This window comes from Aspergillus wentii (assembly GCF_001890725.1).
Source record: "Aspergillus wentii DTO 134E9 unplaced genomic scaffold ASPWEscaffold_4, whole genome shotgun sequence".
Classification (NCBI taxonomy): Eukaryota; Fungi; Ascomycota; class Eurotiomycetes; order Eurotiales; family Aspergillaceae; genus Aspergillus; species Aspergillus wentii.
The window spans coordinates 620,980-634,112 of record NW_024467835.1 but is presented as its reverse complement, the minus strand read 5'-3'; the positions used below and the strand labels follow the sequence as shown (position 1 = coordinate 634,112).

The following is a 13,133-nucleotide window of genomic DNA, read 5'->3' as shown; positions in this document are numbered from 1 at the left end:
CTGTTTTCCGCGTCTTTTTTTGCTTTGGGATTCTTGACGGCTCGCGAATTTTTTTCGCTGCTGCTCCATTTGTATTGGTAAGATGACTCTTGCTGTTCTTTTCCCCTTTGTTTCGCTTTGGCCTGGATTGCTCAATTGTTGTTACGTCTTCATTTTTTTGGAGGGGCATCTGGTCCCTGTACCCATATTAACCCCGCCCTTGAGAACTAGCTGACATTTATTATCTAGTACAGGCCAATTGGTTACGGATATTCTCCGACGAAGTAACAATTAATCGCGAGAGATATTTCTCATATCAACGCATTCATCATGACTATTTCAATTGTTTTGGGCGCCCAATGGGGTGATGAAGGTGGGGGAATGAATTCCTTACGATCCCGATCCCGATCCCGACTATTATCGTCTCAAGATGATATATATGATGCAATCTACATGATGAACGCAGGAATGCTGATGCGCGGCTCTTTTTTTCCATATGAATAGGAAAGGGAAAGATTACAGACATGCTCTCGCAGCAGGCTACACTTTGTTGTCGTGCCGCTGGCGGCCACAGTAAGTTTTCGCTTTTCACCGGAGCTCGCCCGCTCCCGTTTTGATATCAGGGCCCTGGTTCTTATTGTTTGCGCTTTTCTTATAGACGCCGGTCACACCATTGTTCACGGCAATGTCACCTATGACTTCCACATTCTCCCTTCCGCTCTCGTCTCGCCGTCGTGTATCAACCTCATCGGTGCCGGAACCGTGGTGCACGTTCCCAGCTTCTTCAAGGAATTGGCCGCTCTCGAAGAGAAGGGCTTGAAGGGTGCCAGTGAGCGTGTCTTCATCTCTGACCGTGCTCACGTCTGCTTTGACTTGCACTCTGTCGTTGATGGTCTGGAGGAGGCCGGCTTGGGTGGTCGCAAGGTCGGCACCACCGGTAAGGGTATCGGTCCCTGCTACAGTGACAAGGCCGCTCGTCGCGGTGTTCGTGTCGGAGAGATTCTGGACCAGGAGAAGTTCGAGCGCAAGCTGCGCACTTTGGACATTGCCTACCGCGCACGTTACGGCGAATTGGCGTACAATGTCGAGGAGGAGATTGCTCGGTTCAATGTAAGATATGCGAGGAGAGATGCGGCTTGTTCTTTGGATATACTGACCCATTTATGTAGGAATACCGCAAGCTTCTTGCCCCTCACATTGTCGACCAGCTCGCCTTCCTTCAGAAGCACAAAGACTCTCCCAACACCTTGGTTGAGGGTGCTAACGCACTCATGCTTGACCTCGACCACGGAACCTACCCCTTCGTGACCTCCTCCTCCACCGGCCTGGGTGGTGCCATCCAAGGCCTTTCCCTGAACCCCTCCAAGATCACCTCTGTTATCGGTGTTATCAAGGCATACACCTCCCGTGTGGGCTCCGGTCCATTCCCCAGTGAGCAGCTCAACGCCGATGGTGAGAAGCTGCAGTCTGTCGGTAGAGAATTCGGTGTCACCACTGGCCGCCGTCGTCGCTGCGGTTGGTTGGACCTTGTCGTCTGCCGCTACTCCCAGGCTATCAACCACTACACCGCCCTCAACCTGACCAAGCTCGACATCCTCGACGACTTCGATGAGATCAAGGTCGGTGTCGCTTACATCCTCCCCGACGGCACCCGTACCGAGTGCTCGTTCCCCGCCGATTCCGATCTCCAGGAGAAGGTCAAGGTCGAGTACGTCACCCTCCCTGGCTGGAAGAGTAACACCATGGGTGCCCAGAAGTACGAGGACCTCCCCGCCAACGCCCGCGCCTACATCGAGTTCATCGAGCACGAACTGGGCGGCGTCCCCATCAAGTGGATTGGTACTGGTCCTTCCAGAGACCACATGATCAGCCGCGAGTAAGAGTACGAATAGGAAGAAACGATAACAGACAGCACTCGAATATGATACCATACCCATCAGAGAAGGTATCGCAAGGTGCCAGATAGTAAGGATGTGGTGATAACAAAAAAGCGACTGCTTACTTCTTGATGACCTTGAAAGAGAGGACTTTAGATTTCATCATTCCATGTTTGTTTATATTTTCGAGGATTTATATCGACGAATTTGACGATTTACTATTTTATTTCTATTTCTAGCCTTTACTACTGAGATGATGGGATGGTTGAATGAATGGGTTCTGGGTTGGTATTTCATGAATTATTAGATGTTCTCTTGCTTTTTCTTTCTTGGTTGTTTCTTACAGTGAATAGATTGGTTTATATCCTGTTTTATTATGGCTTTGCAAAGATTTTGAGATAGCTACGAAGCATTGGAGACTGATTTTGGTTGTAATTATTGCATTGTAGATGATTTATCCACATCTATCTAGTATACATTCCGTCAATCAGACATGATATTAATACAAGCATCACAAAATCTTTCGTATAATACAAACAAAAGTAAATCATACACTCAGACACAAGAATAGATGTAAAACACACACACGCCGTTCCAAACAGTGGTGGTGCATGAAATTAAATAAATCCAATATATCCCAAAGTCAAGCAAACAGAGAAGAGAATGTTCTTTTTGTCAACCCCTTATAAGCACACACAAAACGCCTGTCCGATGCAACTTTCGTGTTCTGTGAAGAAAAAAAAATTTCATACTCGGGATGTTGATATCAGCGATGAAAATATGCAGGCATGAACTCTTTGCCGATGGTTGATGTTTTTCTTTCAAACCCAGAGTTTAAAAGGAGTCATCATCGCGGTAGCGACTGCGACGCTGGTCACGGCCTCTGTCGTTGAAAGAGTTGGAGCGACGGGGGAAGTCGCGGCCGCGGTTGTTGCGTGTAAATCGCTGGGATCTATCGTCGAAGCGACCACCCCGGCTGTTGCCCGAGAAGGTTCTATTAAGACCCATGTTGCTGATCATTCCAGACGGGAGGTGTGGGGGTTCGGCGCATCCGTAACCGTCCACAGCCAGCTTGTTCAACGCGTCGATAAGATCTCTCTTGGATCTAAACACGCCCACCAATGTTCCAATATGGGCCCTGTGTGCCCCTTCCTTCAGCTCCTCATCAATTTCTTCCATGGCAGCCTTCACTTGCTCGCAGTTTTCATCTGTTGGGGAGACGGAGCCCTGGCTGATTTCAACCGCGGCAGCTGAAAGGGAGTTGTCTCGTTCGACTGGGAGATCGCCCAGCTTGTCGTTGAATTGATTGAACTCTCCGGGGTGCAGGAAGATCCATCCCTCACCGGTCTTCTTGGCTCGTGCTGTACGTCCTAGACGATGAATGTAGGTTGGTCTGTCGCGGGGAACTCCAAATTGGATGACGTGAGTGACGTCGGGGAAATCCATCCCACGAGCTGTCACGTCAGAAGAGAAGAGTATGCCAGAGCTCGCCTTGCGGAAATAGTCCGCATTCAATGTTCTCTGGTTCTGGGTCAAGCGCGAATGGATTTCATACATGCGGGTGCCCTGGAGAGGATGTCCACTCCGACGATCCCCTGGGTTATTCATCAGGTTGCGGAAGGCCTGGTAGTTGACAGTGACTTGGGCAGTCGAATTCAGGTACACGATGGCTTTGAAAGGTCGCTGACTGGGGTTGTCAATAGCGGCGGCCCTGTAGTTCTTGACAAGCTCGAGCAGGGCAGGCAGTGCATTCTCGTAGCCATTCAAGCGAACAACCTTCTGCGGAACAGCTTGATGGGTCGGAACTTCATCATCCTTCACCGTTTTGACAAACTTGAAGTTTGGCTTCATGGTACGACGGACCATTCTCATGACTTCCCGCGGCACAGTTGCGGAGAACATGAGTGTCTGGCGGTTAACTGTCATTGGGTCTGGAAGCATCTCTTGGAGCTCCATGATATCAGGGGCGAAACCATCGTCCAGCAGACGGTCAGCCTCATCCAAGACAAAAGCTGACAACTTAGGGGCCTTGACACCGCTTCTCGGGTCAGAAAGAATATCCTTGAGTCGCCCGGGTGTGCCAATCAACAAATGGCAACCTTGGTACTGGATACGGCGCAATCCTTCTTGCTTTCTTGTACCACCGACTGCGGTCTGAACGATGACACCAGTGCCCTCAGCCACTTTTTTAGCTTCCACGGCAATCTGTTCCGCCAGCTCACGAGTAGGAGAAATGATGATGCCGCGAATATCAGCAGGTGTAGACCGCCTGGAGCGGCCTCGTTGGATGGACGGGTCATTCATAATATTCTGCAGAACAGGGAGGATGAAGGCGAGCGTCTTTCCGGTTCCAGTCTTTGCCTGAGCCAAGCTATAAAGAAAAAATCCAGCGTGTCAGCTATTTGGGTCTGTCTGGGATTAACAGGAGCCTTACACATCATCGCCTTGCAGAGTCTCATGAATCGTCTGACTCTGGACATCTGTCATTGTCTTGATTTTCATAGGACCTGTAATGGTTCTGATGACTCTCGGGTCAATCAGGCCATGCTTCGCCAGATCGGCGAATTCAGTCAACAACTCGCGCGATGCCGGTGCAGAGTCATCTATCTGGACTTCTTGAGCAGCCGCAGCACTGGAGCGAAATGGAGACGAATGGAACAGCGAGCGCTTGATCTGAGGGAGAGCGGAGGTGGATGGGGCCTGCCATCTTGACAGCTGGGGAATCGATCTGGCGTAGAGGGATCGGGGAGCCGATGCTCGGAGAGCCTGTACGACACCGTACCGGCGAACCGTGCCCAGCATAGTGGACTGGAAGGTGATTATAGGATAAAAGAGAACAAGAATTGAATGTAAGAGGATGGAAAACGAAAAATGAAGGGTGATGAAGATGGAGGTGAAGGTGATAAATCTGGGCGGAAGAAAAAAAAAATAAACTGGCGGCAAAAAAGGGACAGAAAAAGTCGAGACTCCGATTGGCCGACACTAGCAGGTGTGTTATAGAGACGTTGCCTTTTTCTTTGCTTTTTCTTTATTTCATGAAAGATATTTATTTGTTATTCATATTAAATGCCGACGAAAATATAAGATAAATAATAAATACATAAATATTTTGCAGTGTCAGTTGGAAAGATAGACAGAAGAACACTTTGTTGACGGCAGTATAGTACAGTATAGTATGGAGTAGGTATACGGTTCGATTCTCAACGCTTTGACAAAGCAACATCGACTCGTTGAATCCTCTACACTAGGCTATGCCAACATATCCTTGGTTCTGTGCTGGCATTGACTTTCTCTGTATAATCTTCATTCTGATACCGACTGGAGACTGGCTGGAGACCCTTTTTAAACCTGATCCTGGTGTAGAAAACGGGTTTCATCGTAGACTCTTTTACCCTGGGAAGTATCTGCTCTTTGCGAGAAACCTACACCGATAAATCAATGCCATAGCTCTGCTCTCGCATTCATCTGAGGCTCAACAAGATCTGGTGTCCGAAGGGGCACTGTTTGGAGTACTTTGGGTATATTGCAACTCGAAGGAGGTCTGGTTGAAAGATCGGTAGCCCAGCCGTACTGCCTTAATGGCTACACCCTAACAGTATGCTGGATATTTGAGTAGTTTCAGGGGAGAGGCTTGTGTTGGGGATGCGATTGATGAGACAAAACATCTCCGTTGGCACAGCCATCGTACTTCAGGTGATCGAATCGAATGAAACCTTCCATGTATGGACTCTGTTTGGGTCTTCTTTGTCCATGTGCTTTGTATCGGTCAATATGTCCTCCCTCCCCCCCCCCCCCTTCCATACCCTCATATGCGAGGGAGATGCGATGACACCCTGTAGAAGATAGTACCGGCATTCCTACAGTTGTGAGGACTTTGTTCATGATGTCTATACGTGTAGAGTTGAACCATTTGGAAAGTTCTCTTGGCCCAACATTCAATAGCGTCTTAGTGGTTTTTCAAAGCCTAAATTTGTCCCACGCAGTATGTCTGAGTGTCACCGTCGAAAGCAGCATGGAAGCTGTGTCTCCCAAGGCATGCATCTGGGTGCCAGGTAGGCCACCAATGATGACATTGAAGATGACTGAGTAGAATTATAATATCACAAAACGACGATATGCAGGTGTAACAACTGAAAAAGAGAGAAAAATCGGAATAAATATTTCAATCGCAAGTCTAGTATGGAAGAAGGATAATCAGCGAAGGGCAGATTATCGTAACCGAGGGCTTCTTTTGGTTTGTGAACCCATATGCTGATCTGTCAGGCCTTTGTATTCTGTCTCTTGCGTAATTCAGGATGACGTGCCATAAATCTGGTGTTTCTGGCTTGCAGAGAGATGCAGAAAGTCGCAAGTTGCGATGCATCGGTAGAAGCCCATCATGTGACTCAGGCATTAGTGCCTTGTGAATCAGGCATCAATGCAAATGCAATGAACAACCCACAGTTCGACAAGGATTTAATGCTCTAACTAATGACTGCAGATTACGCTGCTTATTTCTGGATTTTCTAGATCTCTTCTCTCTATCGCCTATCACTTTTTCATTCTCATTCTGACTGTAGATCGCTTTCAATTCTTCCTTTTTATCGTTTCTGCAGAGTTTTATGGATGACTCATTGTGGTATCCTGTACCTGAATATGACTTGATGAGATTGAAGTTGATGCAATTGAGGCAGATGCAGATGCAGATGGAGAGATTATTGAGCATTCCTGATCAAAACTGTCCATTCTCTCCTATGCCCATTCGCCTCGTATAACTGGTGTATAAAATCACTAAAATGGGATCGACTCCATTCCGGAGATGCAAGCATTAGGGAACATCTCCGGGCTCCATCGACGCTGCTTAACAATCAACACCAACTGCCACAGCTCGCAATCCAGATTGGCCACTGAGCCACCTTTACGCTGGCAGCAAACGGTTCTCTTGCCCAGAATGTCTTTCTCCCGTCGGGGTGTGCTATCATCAATTCTCCCGACTGCTCCACTCCGCCACATCCAGACTTGGTGTGGGCTGGTTCCAGCGATCTGCTTCGAATTGCGGAAACCTTGGATAGCTAAGATGGCCGTTTGGCCTAGGTAACTTTTGCTTTCTCGAGAAGCTTCTCCGAGTCATGCCATTGCTTTCTAATATGAAGTAGTACTGAAATTTTTCTTCGCCTCGCACGCACCCCCCTTAGTTGCAGTAGGACTTTTCTCCTTGGCTGAACAGTATTTAAACACTCAATCCCTCGTGGAATATTTGACACATTGACCCCTCAATTATCCTTTCTTCACCCTTCATCCCACTTGCACATCTATTGCATCATCACATCATGTCCGGAAACAAGGCTCTCTTCTTCAAAAGTATCCCCCAGGGATACCCTGTCCCCGGGCAGGATATCACCATTGAGAATGTTGCCGACGTCGATGCCAACTCTCCTGCTCCCGCCAACGGTGTTGTCTTGCAGTCCCTCTACACCAGTTTCGACCCCTACATGCGTGGCCGCATGCGCGACGCCGAGTCCAAGTCCTATGCTCCCGCTTTCGCCCTCAACAAGCCCATTGACAGCCGCAGCATCTGCAAGGTCCTCCGCTCCAACAATGCTTCTTACAAGGAAGGTGACCTCGTCATCGGCCATGTGCCCATCCAGGAGTACATTGCTCTGAACGGTGAGCAGGTGGTCGTCCTCAGCCCCCTCGAGAACCCTTTGGGAATTGAGGACATCCGTGTTTTCTTGGGTGCTCTGGGTATGCCCGGTCTCACTGCCTACTCGTCGCTCTACGAGATTGGAAAGCCCAAGAAGGGCGAGACTATCTTTGTCTCCGCAGCTAGCGGTGCTGTCGGCCAGTTGGTTGGCCAGCTGGCCAAGCACGAGGGCCTCAAGGTCATCGGCAGTGTTGGATCGGATGAGAAGCTGGACTACATTATCAAGGACCTGGGCTTCGACGGCGGCTTCAACTACAAGAACGAGAAGCCCAAGGATGCCCTGGCCCGTCTGGCCCCCAACGGAATTGACATCTACTACGAGAACGTCGGTGGCGAGCACCTCGAGGCTGCTCTTGATGCCCTCAACAACTTTGGCCGTATCGTCGTCTGCGGCTTGATCTCCCAGTACAACTCCGCCCCGTACCCGATCACCAACATCCACAACGTGCTGGTCAAGCGTATTGACATGCGTGGATTCATCGTCGGTGACCCCGGTTTTGCTCCTAAGTACACCAAGGAGCACCAGGAGAATGTGCAGAAGTGGATCAAGGAGGGTTCATTCAAGAATCTCATTCACGAGACCCAGGGCATTGACAACGCTGCCGAGGGTCTGGTTGGTATCTTCTACGGAAAGAACAAGGGCAAGGCTGTCCTGAAGTTCTAATCTGGATAATCTGGCAAAGATGCTTTGTTTATAGTTTGGATAATATATCATGACGCTAATGAAATCAATGCATGGTGAAAGCTTTGAAATCAACGGTTGAATTTGTAAGCGTACTCGTAGGATAATCGGTTATCCAGTTGACATCTTACCTCATGTTGACGTAGGTTGGCAAATTGAAGTAAAAGTAGATAACAAGTTCGATGCGAAGATAATACTAGCTGCTAGGGCATCATTCATAATAAGCCATCATAATATTGAATTGAGATATCTCTGTTCAGATAGATGGATAAAGGCTTCCGTGACTCCAAAAATATATTTCCGGGGATGAAGCTATAAAAGCTTTAAGATGGACGATTTAGATCAACCAATCAAGAGATAAAGATAGATGTCAAATAATAAGATTCAAATAATCACCTGCATGACCAAGCTACTAATCATATTGATACAATCAACAAATACTAACACCATCCACCGGCAATTGAATCTTCCAGTTTTGCCTCCATTCCAACATCGGCCATTTTCGGCTGGGCGGAGGACAACCGACCAATCACGTCGCCCGTAATGTGATGACCGCATCCCGAGTCGGACTCCCGAGGTTCCAACTTAACCTGACTGGAACTTCATCGACTCTGCATCGCGCCTATATCCAATCCACCAGCGTCGACGAGCAGGTTGTATTTTTTTGAAGAAGACAGTCGCATCCAGCCCCTTTGTTGAAGTACCGTCACATCATGGCCTCGATTGCGCGCCAGACCCCCCTGCTCAGGCAGTCCTGCCTGTCTGCCTTCCGATCGCCGTTGGCTAGCAGAAATGCCGCCGGAGTGTCGCAGACCGTGGCTTTCCATGCCTCTGCCCAGAAGCAGATTCTGCCTCCTTTGCCTCGTGAGTTGGAACCCCCCTTTTGCGGCTGTTGGAGGGTTATGGGAATTGCGCGGTGTGGTGGTGATGGATGGAGGGGGTTGCGGATGGATAAAACCGTTGCTTTTTTCCGGGGTCGAAAATGTCACGAGGGGGGAAGTTCTGACAGACTTTATGCTAACAATATTGTTTTTACAGAGACTGTTGAAGGAACATGTATGTCAATCCAATGCTATTTCCCCTACTCCGCTGTATCCGAGACGAAGCACGCAAATGTTATGTTTGGTTGGACAGGGCGACGACACCTGAACAGCCATGACCCGCGACATATCAACCAGCCATGAAGAAAGGAAACGGATTATTGACTTTGGATCTCACCAGTGAACGACCCTGCTCCTGTTCCCGAGCCTCACCCTTCGCACGGTAGCTACCACTGGGTTTTCGAGAGGTGCGTTTACATCACCTGCTTGTTCTTTTTCGGAGATATTATTCGGGATATATTAACCCTTTTTTCGCCCTTTATAGAGCCGTCTGTGTCGGTCTTGTTCCTCTCACCATTGCTCCCTTCGCTGCTGGATCGCTCAACCCCGTCACTGACGCCATCCTTTGCTCCCTGCTCGTCGTTCACTCCCACGTTGGATTCGAGTATGTTGCGACCTGACCCATTTCCCCGCGACAATCAAATTCGAATGTATACTTACTTCCTTCACAGCGCCTCGATCACCGACTACTTCCCCGGAAAGCGTGTCCCCAAGACCAAGACTATTTTCAGCTGGCTGCTGCGCGGTTTCACCCTCACCACCGCCGTTGGTCTGTATGAATTGGAGACCAACGACGTTGGTTTGACAGAGACCATCAAGCGGGTGTGGAAGGCATAAAAAGCCACAACAAAATACCATTTTCCATTTTTTTGAGTTTTAACTTCTCGTCCGTTTTCTAACCCCCCCCATTTTCCTTTTATACTCGTGTGTTTGGTCGGATTTTCCCAGGCGTCTGCCTATGTATATGTTATCTTGTTCTGTGTAGCCACCGACTCTTCTGGTGTGATTCTACGTGGTCTCATTTGTTCTCTTAGAAGAAAGAAAAAAGAAATGTACACTGCGTGTGAAAGACTTTAGCACAAACGAACTTAATTGATAGTTAACTTTACTAGATGAAGACTAATCAACGATATCACTATTGTTGCCATTATATCAAGAAGTGGATTCATAGGTATCTGTGGATTCAGAGTCCGTCTGATGGTTCTCGTGGTATTCAACGGCAGATCCATGGTCAGACTCTTGACTTGATTGATGGCATGATGGCATGATGGCGTTTGATAGCCTGTCTAATGTTGGCTGTTTTTAATGTGGAAATGCGAGTCAAGTATATAAGTATCTCAGTTGGCTTGACTTTATACGAGTCGATAGACTTCCCAATATCACATTTGAAGTCTTGAAGCTTATCCTTATGCTTAGAGAAGTGGGTATCCAAGTAGCCTTGATTGGATCGTAATTGACAGACTGTCCTAGCAACCTCTTGTTGTGCCCTTAAGTCCTGAGCTATGCCCAAATATCGCCAGCAACCCTTGATACTGGGCACGAAGGATGCTTGGAATTTTGGTCTTTTTGACATAAGCTTTTCTTGAGGAAGTATGTTCATGGTGGCTCTTTTCTGGTATGGGTATGATTTAGGCAGATTGGTCTTAGTCGCCGGTGGTTGTGATAAGAGTTTTTGGATGCCTATTATTTCATCTTTTATCTTATTTCCGGGCGAAAATAAACGAAGAATGAAACATAGAGGGTAGTACTCCTTCCACACCCCTATCGATCTATACCAGCCCTCTGGATCAAGTGTATGGATCGGTAGGGGTGTGGCAGGACTACTTCCTAAGAATAAGATATAATGATGATAATTTCTACTCCTCTTCCTCTTCTTCTGACAAACCAGCTTCACCATCCAACTGATCATCATCATCCGCCCTGCGAATGACCTTTTCAATAACCTTCAATGTCGTCTTCAACGGCAACCCCACAACATTATCATAGCTCCCATCAATCCTCTCAACAAGAACCGACCCTAACCCTTGTATTCCATATCCACCGGCTTTATCCACACCTTCTCTTGTTCGTACATATGCCAGGATCAACTCATCCGTGACTTCGCTATCAAACCGCACCGATGTTTCCTCAACGGCCGACTCAATCGCATACCCAGGCTGTCGCGCACTCGCCAGCGGCGCCATCGCAACAACAGCCGTGTAAACCTTATGATTCTGCACGTTGCGCAGCGACTTGAGCATGGAGATGTGATGCGCCTCGGAGCGGGGTTTTTCGAGAATTGATCCGTCCGACACATCCACGACGACCGTGTCCGCCGCCAGAATCAAGCCCGGTTCGCCCTTTTCCTCGTTGTCAATTTCCTTCCCGTATACTGCCTGCGCCTTCTTAGTTGCTGTGGCGAGGACGTATTCGAATGGAGCCATTGTTTTGGGGAAGTCTTCGTCTGCGTTTGAAGGGATGATTTCGATGGCGGGGAGGCCGAGGAGGGACATGATCTGGCGACGGCGGGGAGAGGAGGAGGCTAGGATAACGCGCTTTGAGCGGAGTTCATTGAGGACGGGGAGGGCGAGGGGTGGTGGTCGAGGGAGGGATGCTCGAGGGTTTGGTTTGGCATCATAGGCTGGTGGGGGGTCGATGTTTTCCGCTTTGGCGAGGAGGGATTCTTTTGATTCGGACATTTCGGTGTTTTGTGTATTCCGGTGTTTCTGATATATAGGGACAAGTAATCAATAGAGAATAAAAAGAGAGAATAAAATAGGTCGTAGTCTAATGAGGGATCGTTTGTTGATCTTCAGTGACTGCAGTTTAAACGTGATGATAGGTGGGGCGGTGAACATTGGCAGATCATTTGATAACGCGGCCTGGTGGGGTGATGAGCATGAGCATTGCTGCAGTTGTACGCCGGTAGTGTCAGTGGCATGGCAAAATTGCAAAAGAATAACATCCATAGAAGTGTAGAATATCCAGTAAAAATGCTATTATGTGAATAAAGATGTAAAATGAAAATGGCGATTTTCAAAGCTGTATATCCAACCAGCCCCTGATCAAACTGTTCCCCCGCCCCAAATCCAAACGCCAGTTCCCTGCCAACGAAAACAGAAAATATTGTAGTAAAACATTCCTCCATGTGAAAGAGCCGAATATAATCATAAGGCAAGTCATACCGCTATGTATATGACGTGTTGAGAGTTGCAGGTCATCCAAGACCCTCGAGTTGATGCAAGTTTATCCAGGACGCCTGGTAGAACAGGTGAAAAGTATTAAGATGAAACAGTAGCACACGATAACCTATCAAAGCACAAGGATTTTCATCCCTGATACGAGGCCAAGAAGAAAGAAAAGCAAAGGTTGTAACTATGGCCTCGGTGTTCGATCGGAGTGCAAGCCTAGGGAGGCGGCAAACCCGAACCTCGGCATGTTGCTTCAGGCAGCACACTGCACACAGCACCACCAGAAAGGCCATTATTATCAGGGTCGAAAAGAGTCATCAATGCGACCGCCTCTGTTCTCGATCTCAGCGATAAGATCATGTCGTTCTTGTAATTGTAGACGCATAAAGTCCACTGTTTTCTTCAGCACAATGCTCTCACTTCGGCCTTGGCCCTCAAGGCCCGGAACTAGTTCTGTAAGGCGATCAAATCCCTCCCGAATGGCAGCGCGTCGTTTCTGCTCCGAGGCGATATGGTTGTTTTTCTTTTCTTGTTCGGTAAGACGTGGCTTGTCTTTGTCCTGCACGGGGGTGGAAGATGCGGCATGCTTAGAAGAAGCAGTTGGGGTCGATGAAGAACGATCGTCGACGTCTTCGGTATTCATTGTGGCTGGAACGGGAGAATATGATGGCTCGGAAGAACTTGATGCAGAAGCAGGTGGCTGCGCAGATGGCATATTGTCTCACTGCCTTGCTTTAATACGACCCAAAGTGGATGTGCTGGTATATAGTAGTTGCCGCCTCCACACGGCGACAGAGCTGTTGGATAGGTGATGCCGAGAAAAATGGAACAACAAACAGAAACACCAGAAACACGAAGAAA

At 48.3% G+C, this 13,133-nt stretch overlaps 7 protein-coding genes across 7 annotated transcripts; 4 read left to right on the top strand and 3 right to left on the bottom strand.

The window, feature by feature from the left end:
- Positions 1-36: 36 nt before the first annotated feature.
- Positions 37-645, top strand: ASPWEDRAFT_39971 (uncharacterized protein; the record flags this gene model as incomplete). Its single annotated transcript, XM_040835222.1, has 2 exons — positions 37-77; positions 229-645. A coding segment is annotated over exon 2 (170 nt), but the record flags the coding sequence as incomplete, so codon positions are not given.
- adB (adenylosuccinate synthase ADE12) lies at positions 504-1,859 on the top strand (the record flags this gene model as incomplete). The annotated part of the gene is made up of 3 exons (XM_040830825.1): positions 504-552; positions 638-1,089; positions 1,149-1,859. 3 exons carry the CDS (start codon positions 504-506, stop codon positions 1,857-1,859), a joined length of 1,212 nt encoding a protein of 403 aa, XP_040688544.1.
- Positions 1,860-2,690: 831 nt separating this feature from the next.
- On the bottom strand, positions 2,691-4,658 carry ASPWEDRAFT_27560 (uncharacterized protein; the record flags this gene model as incomplete). The annotated part of the gene is made up of 2 exons (XM_040833011.1): positions 2,691-4,227; positions 4,291-4,658. 2 exons carry the CDS (start codon positions 4,656-4,658, stop codon positions 2,691-2,693), a joined length of 1,905 nt encoding a protein of 634 aa, XP_040688543.1.
- A 2,507-nt stretch (positions 4,659-7,165) lies between these two features.
- ASPWEDRAFT_111145 (MDR family NADP-dependent oxidoreductase) lies at positions 7,166-8,203 on the top strand (the record flags this gene model as incomplete). The annotated part of the gene is made up of 1 exon (XM_040828225.1): positions 7,166-8,203. One exon carries the CDS (start codon positions 7,166-7,168, stop codon positions 8,201-8,203), a length of 1,038 nt encoding a protein of 345 aa, XP_040688542.1.
- Positions 8,204-8,934: 731 nt separating this feature from the next.
- ASPWEDRAFT_27558 (CybS family protein) lies at positions 8,935-9,939 on the top strand (the record flags this gene model as incomplete). The annotated part of the gene is made up of 5 exons (XM_040833010.1): positions 8,935-9,085; positions 9,260-9,277; positions 9,443-9,509; positions 9,587-9,706; positions 9,774-9,939. 5 exons carry the CDS (start codon positions 8,935-8,937, stop codon positions 9,937-9,939), a joined length of 522 nt encoding a protein of 173 aa, XP_040688541.1.
- Positions 9,940-10,958: 1,019 nt separating this feature from the next.
- Positions 10,959-11,780, bottom strand: ASPWEDRAFT_27557 (nucleotide diphosphatase; the record flags this gene model as incomplete). Its single annotated transcript, XM_040833009.1, has 1 exon — positions 10,959-11,780. The coding sequence occupies one exon, from the start codon at positions 11,778-11,780 to the stop codon at positions 10,959-10,961; it is 822 nt and encodes a 273-aa protein (XP_040688540.1).
- Positions 11,781-12,570: 790 nt separating this feature from the next.
- On the bottom strand, positions 12,571-12,915 carry ASPWEDRAFT_27556 (uncharacterized protein; the record flags this gene model as incomplete). Its single annotated transcript, XM_040833008.1, has 1 exon — positions 12,571-12,915. One exon carries the CDS (start codon positions 12,913-12,915, stop codon positions 12,571-12,573), a length of 345 nt encoding a protein of 114 aa, XP_040688539.1.
- Positions 12,916-13,133: the final 218 nt, after the last annotated feature.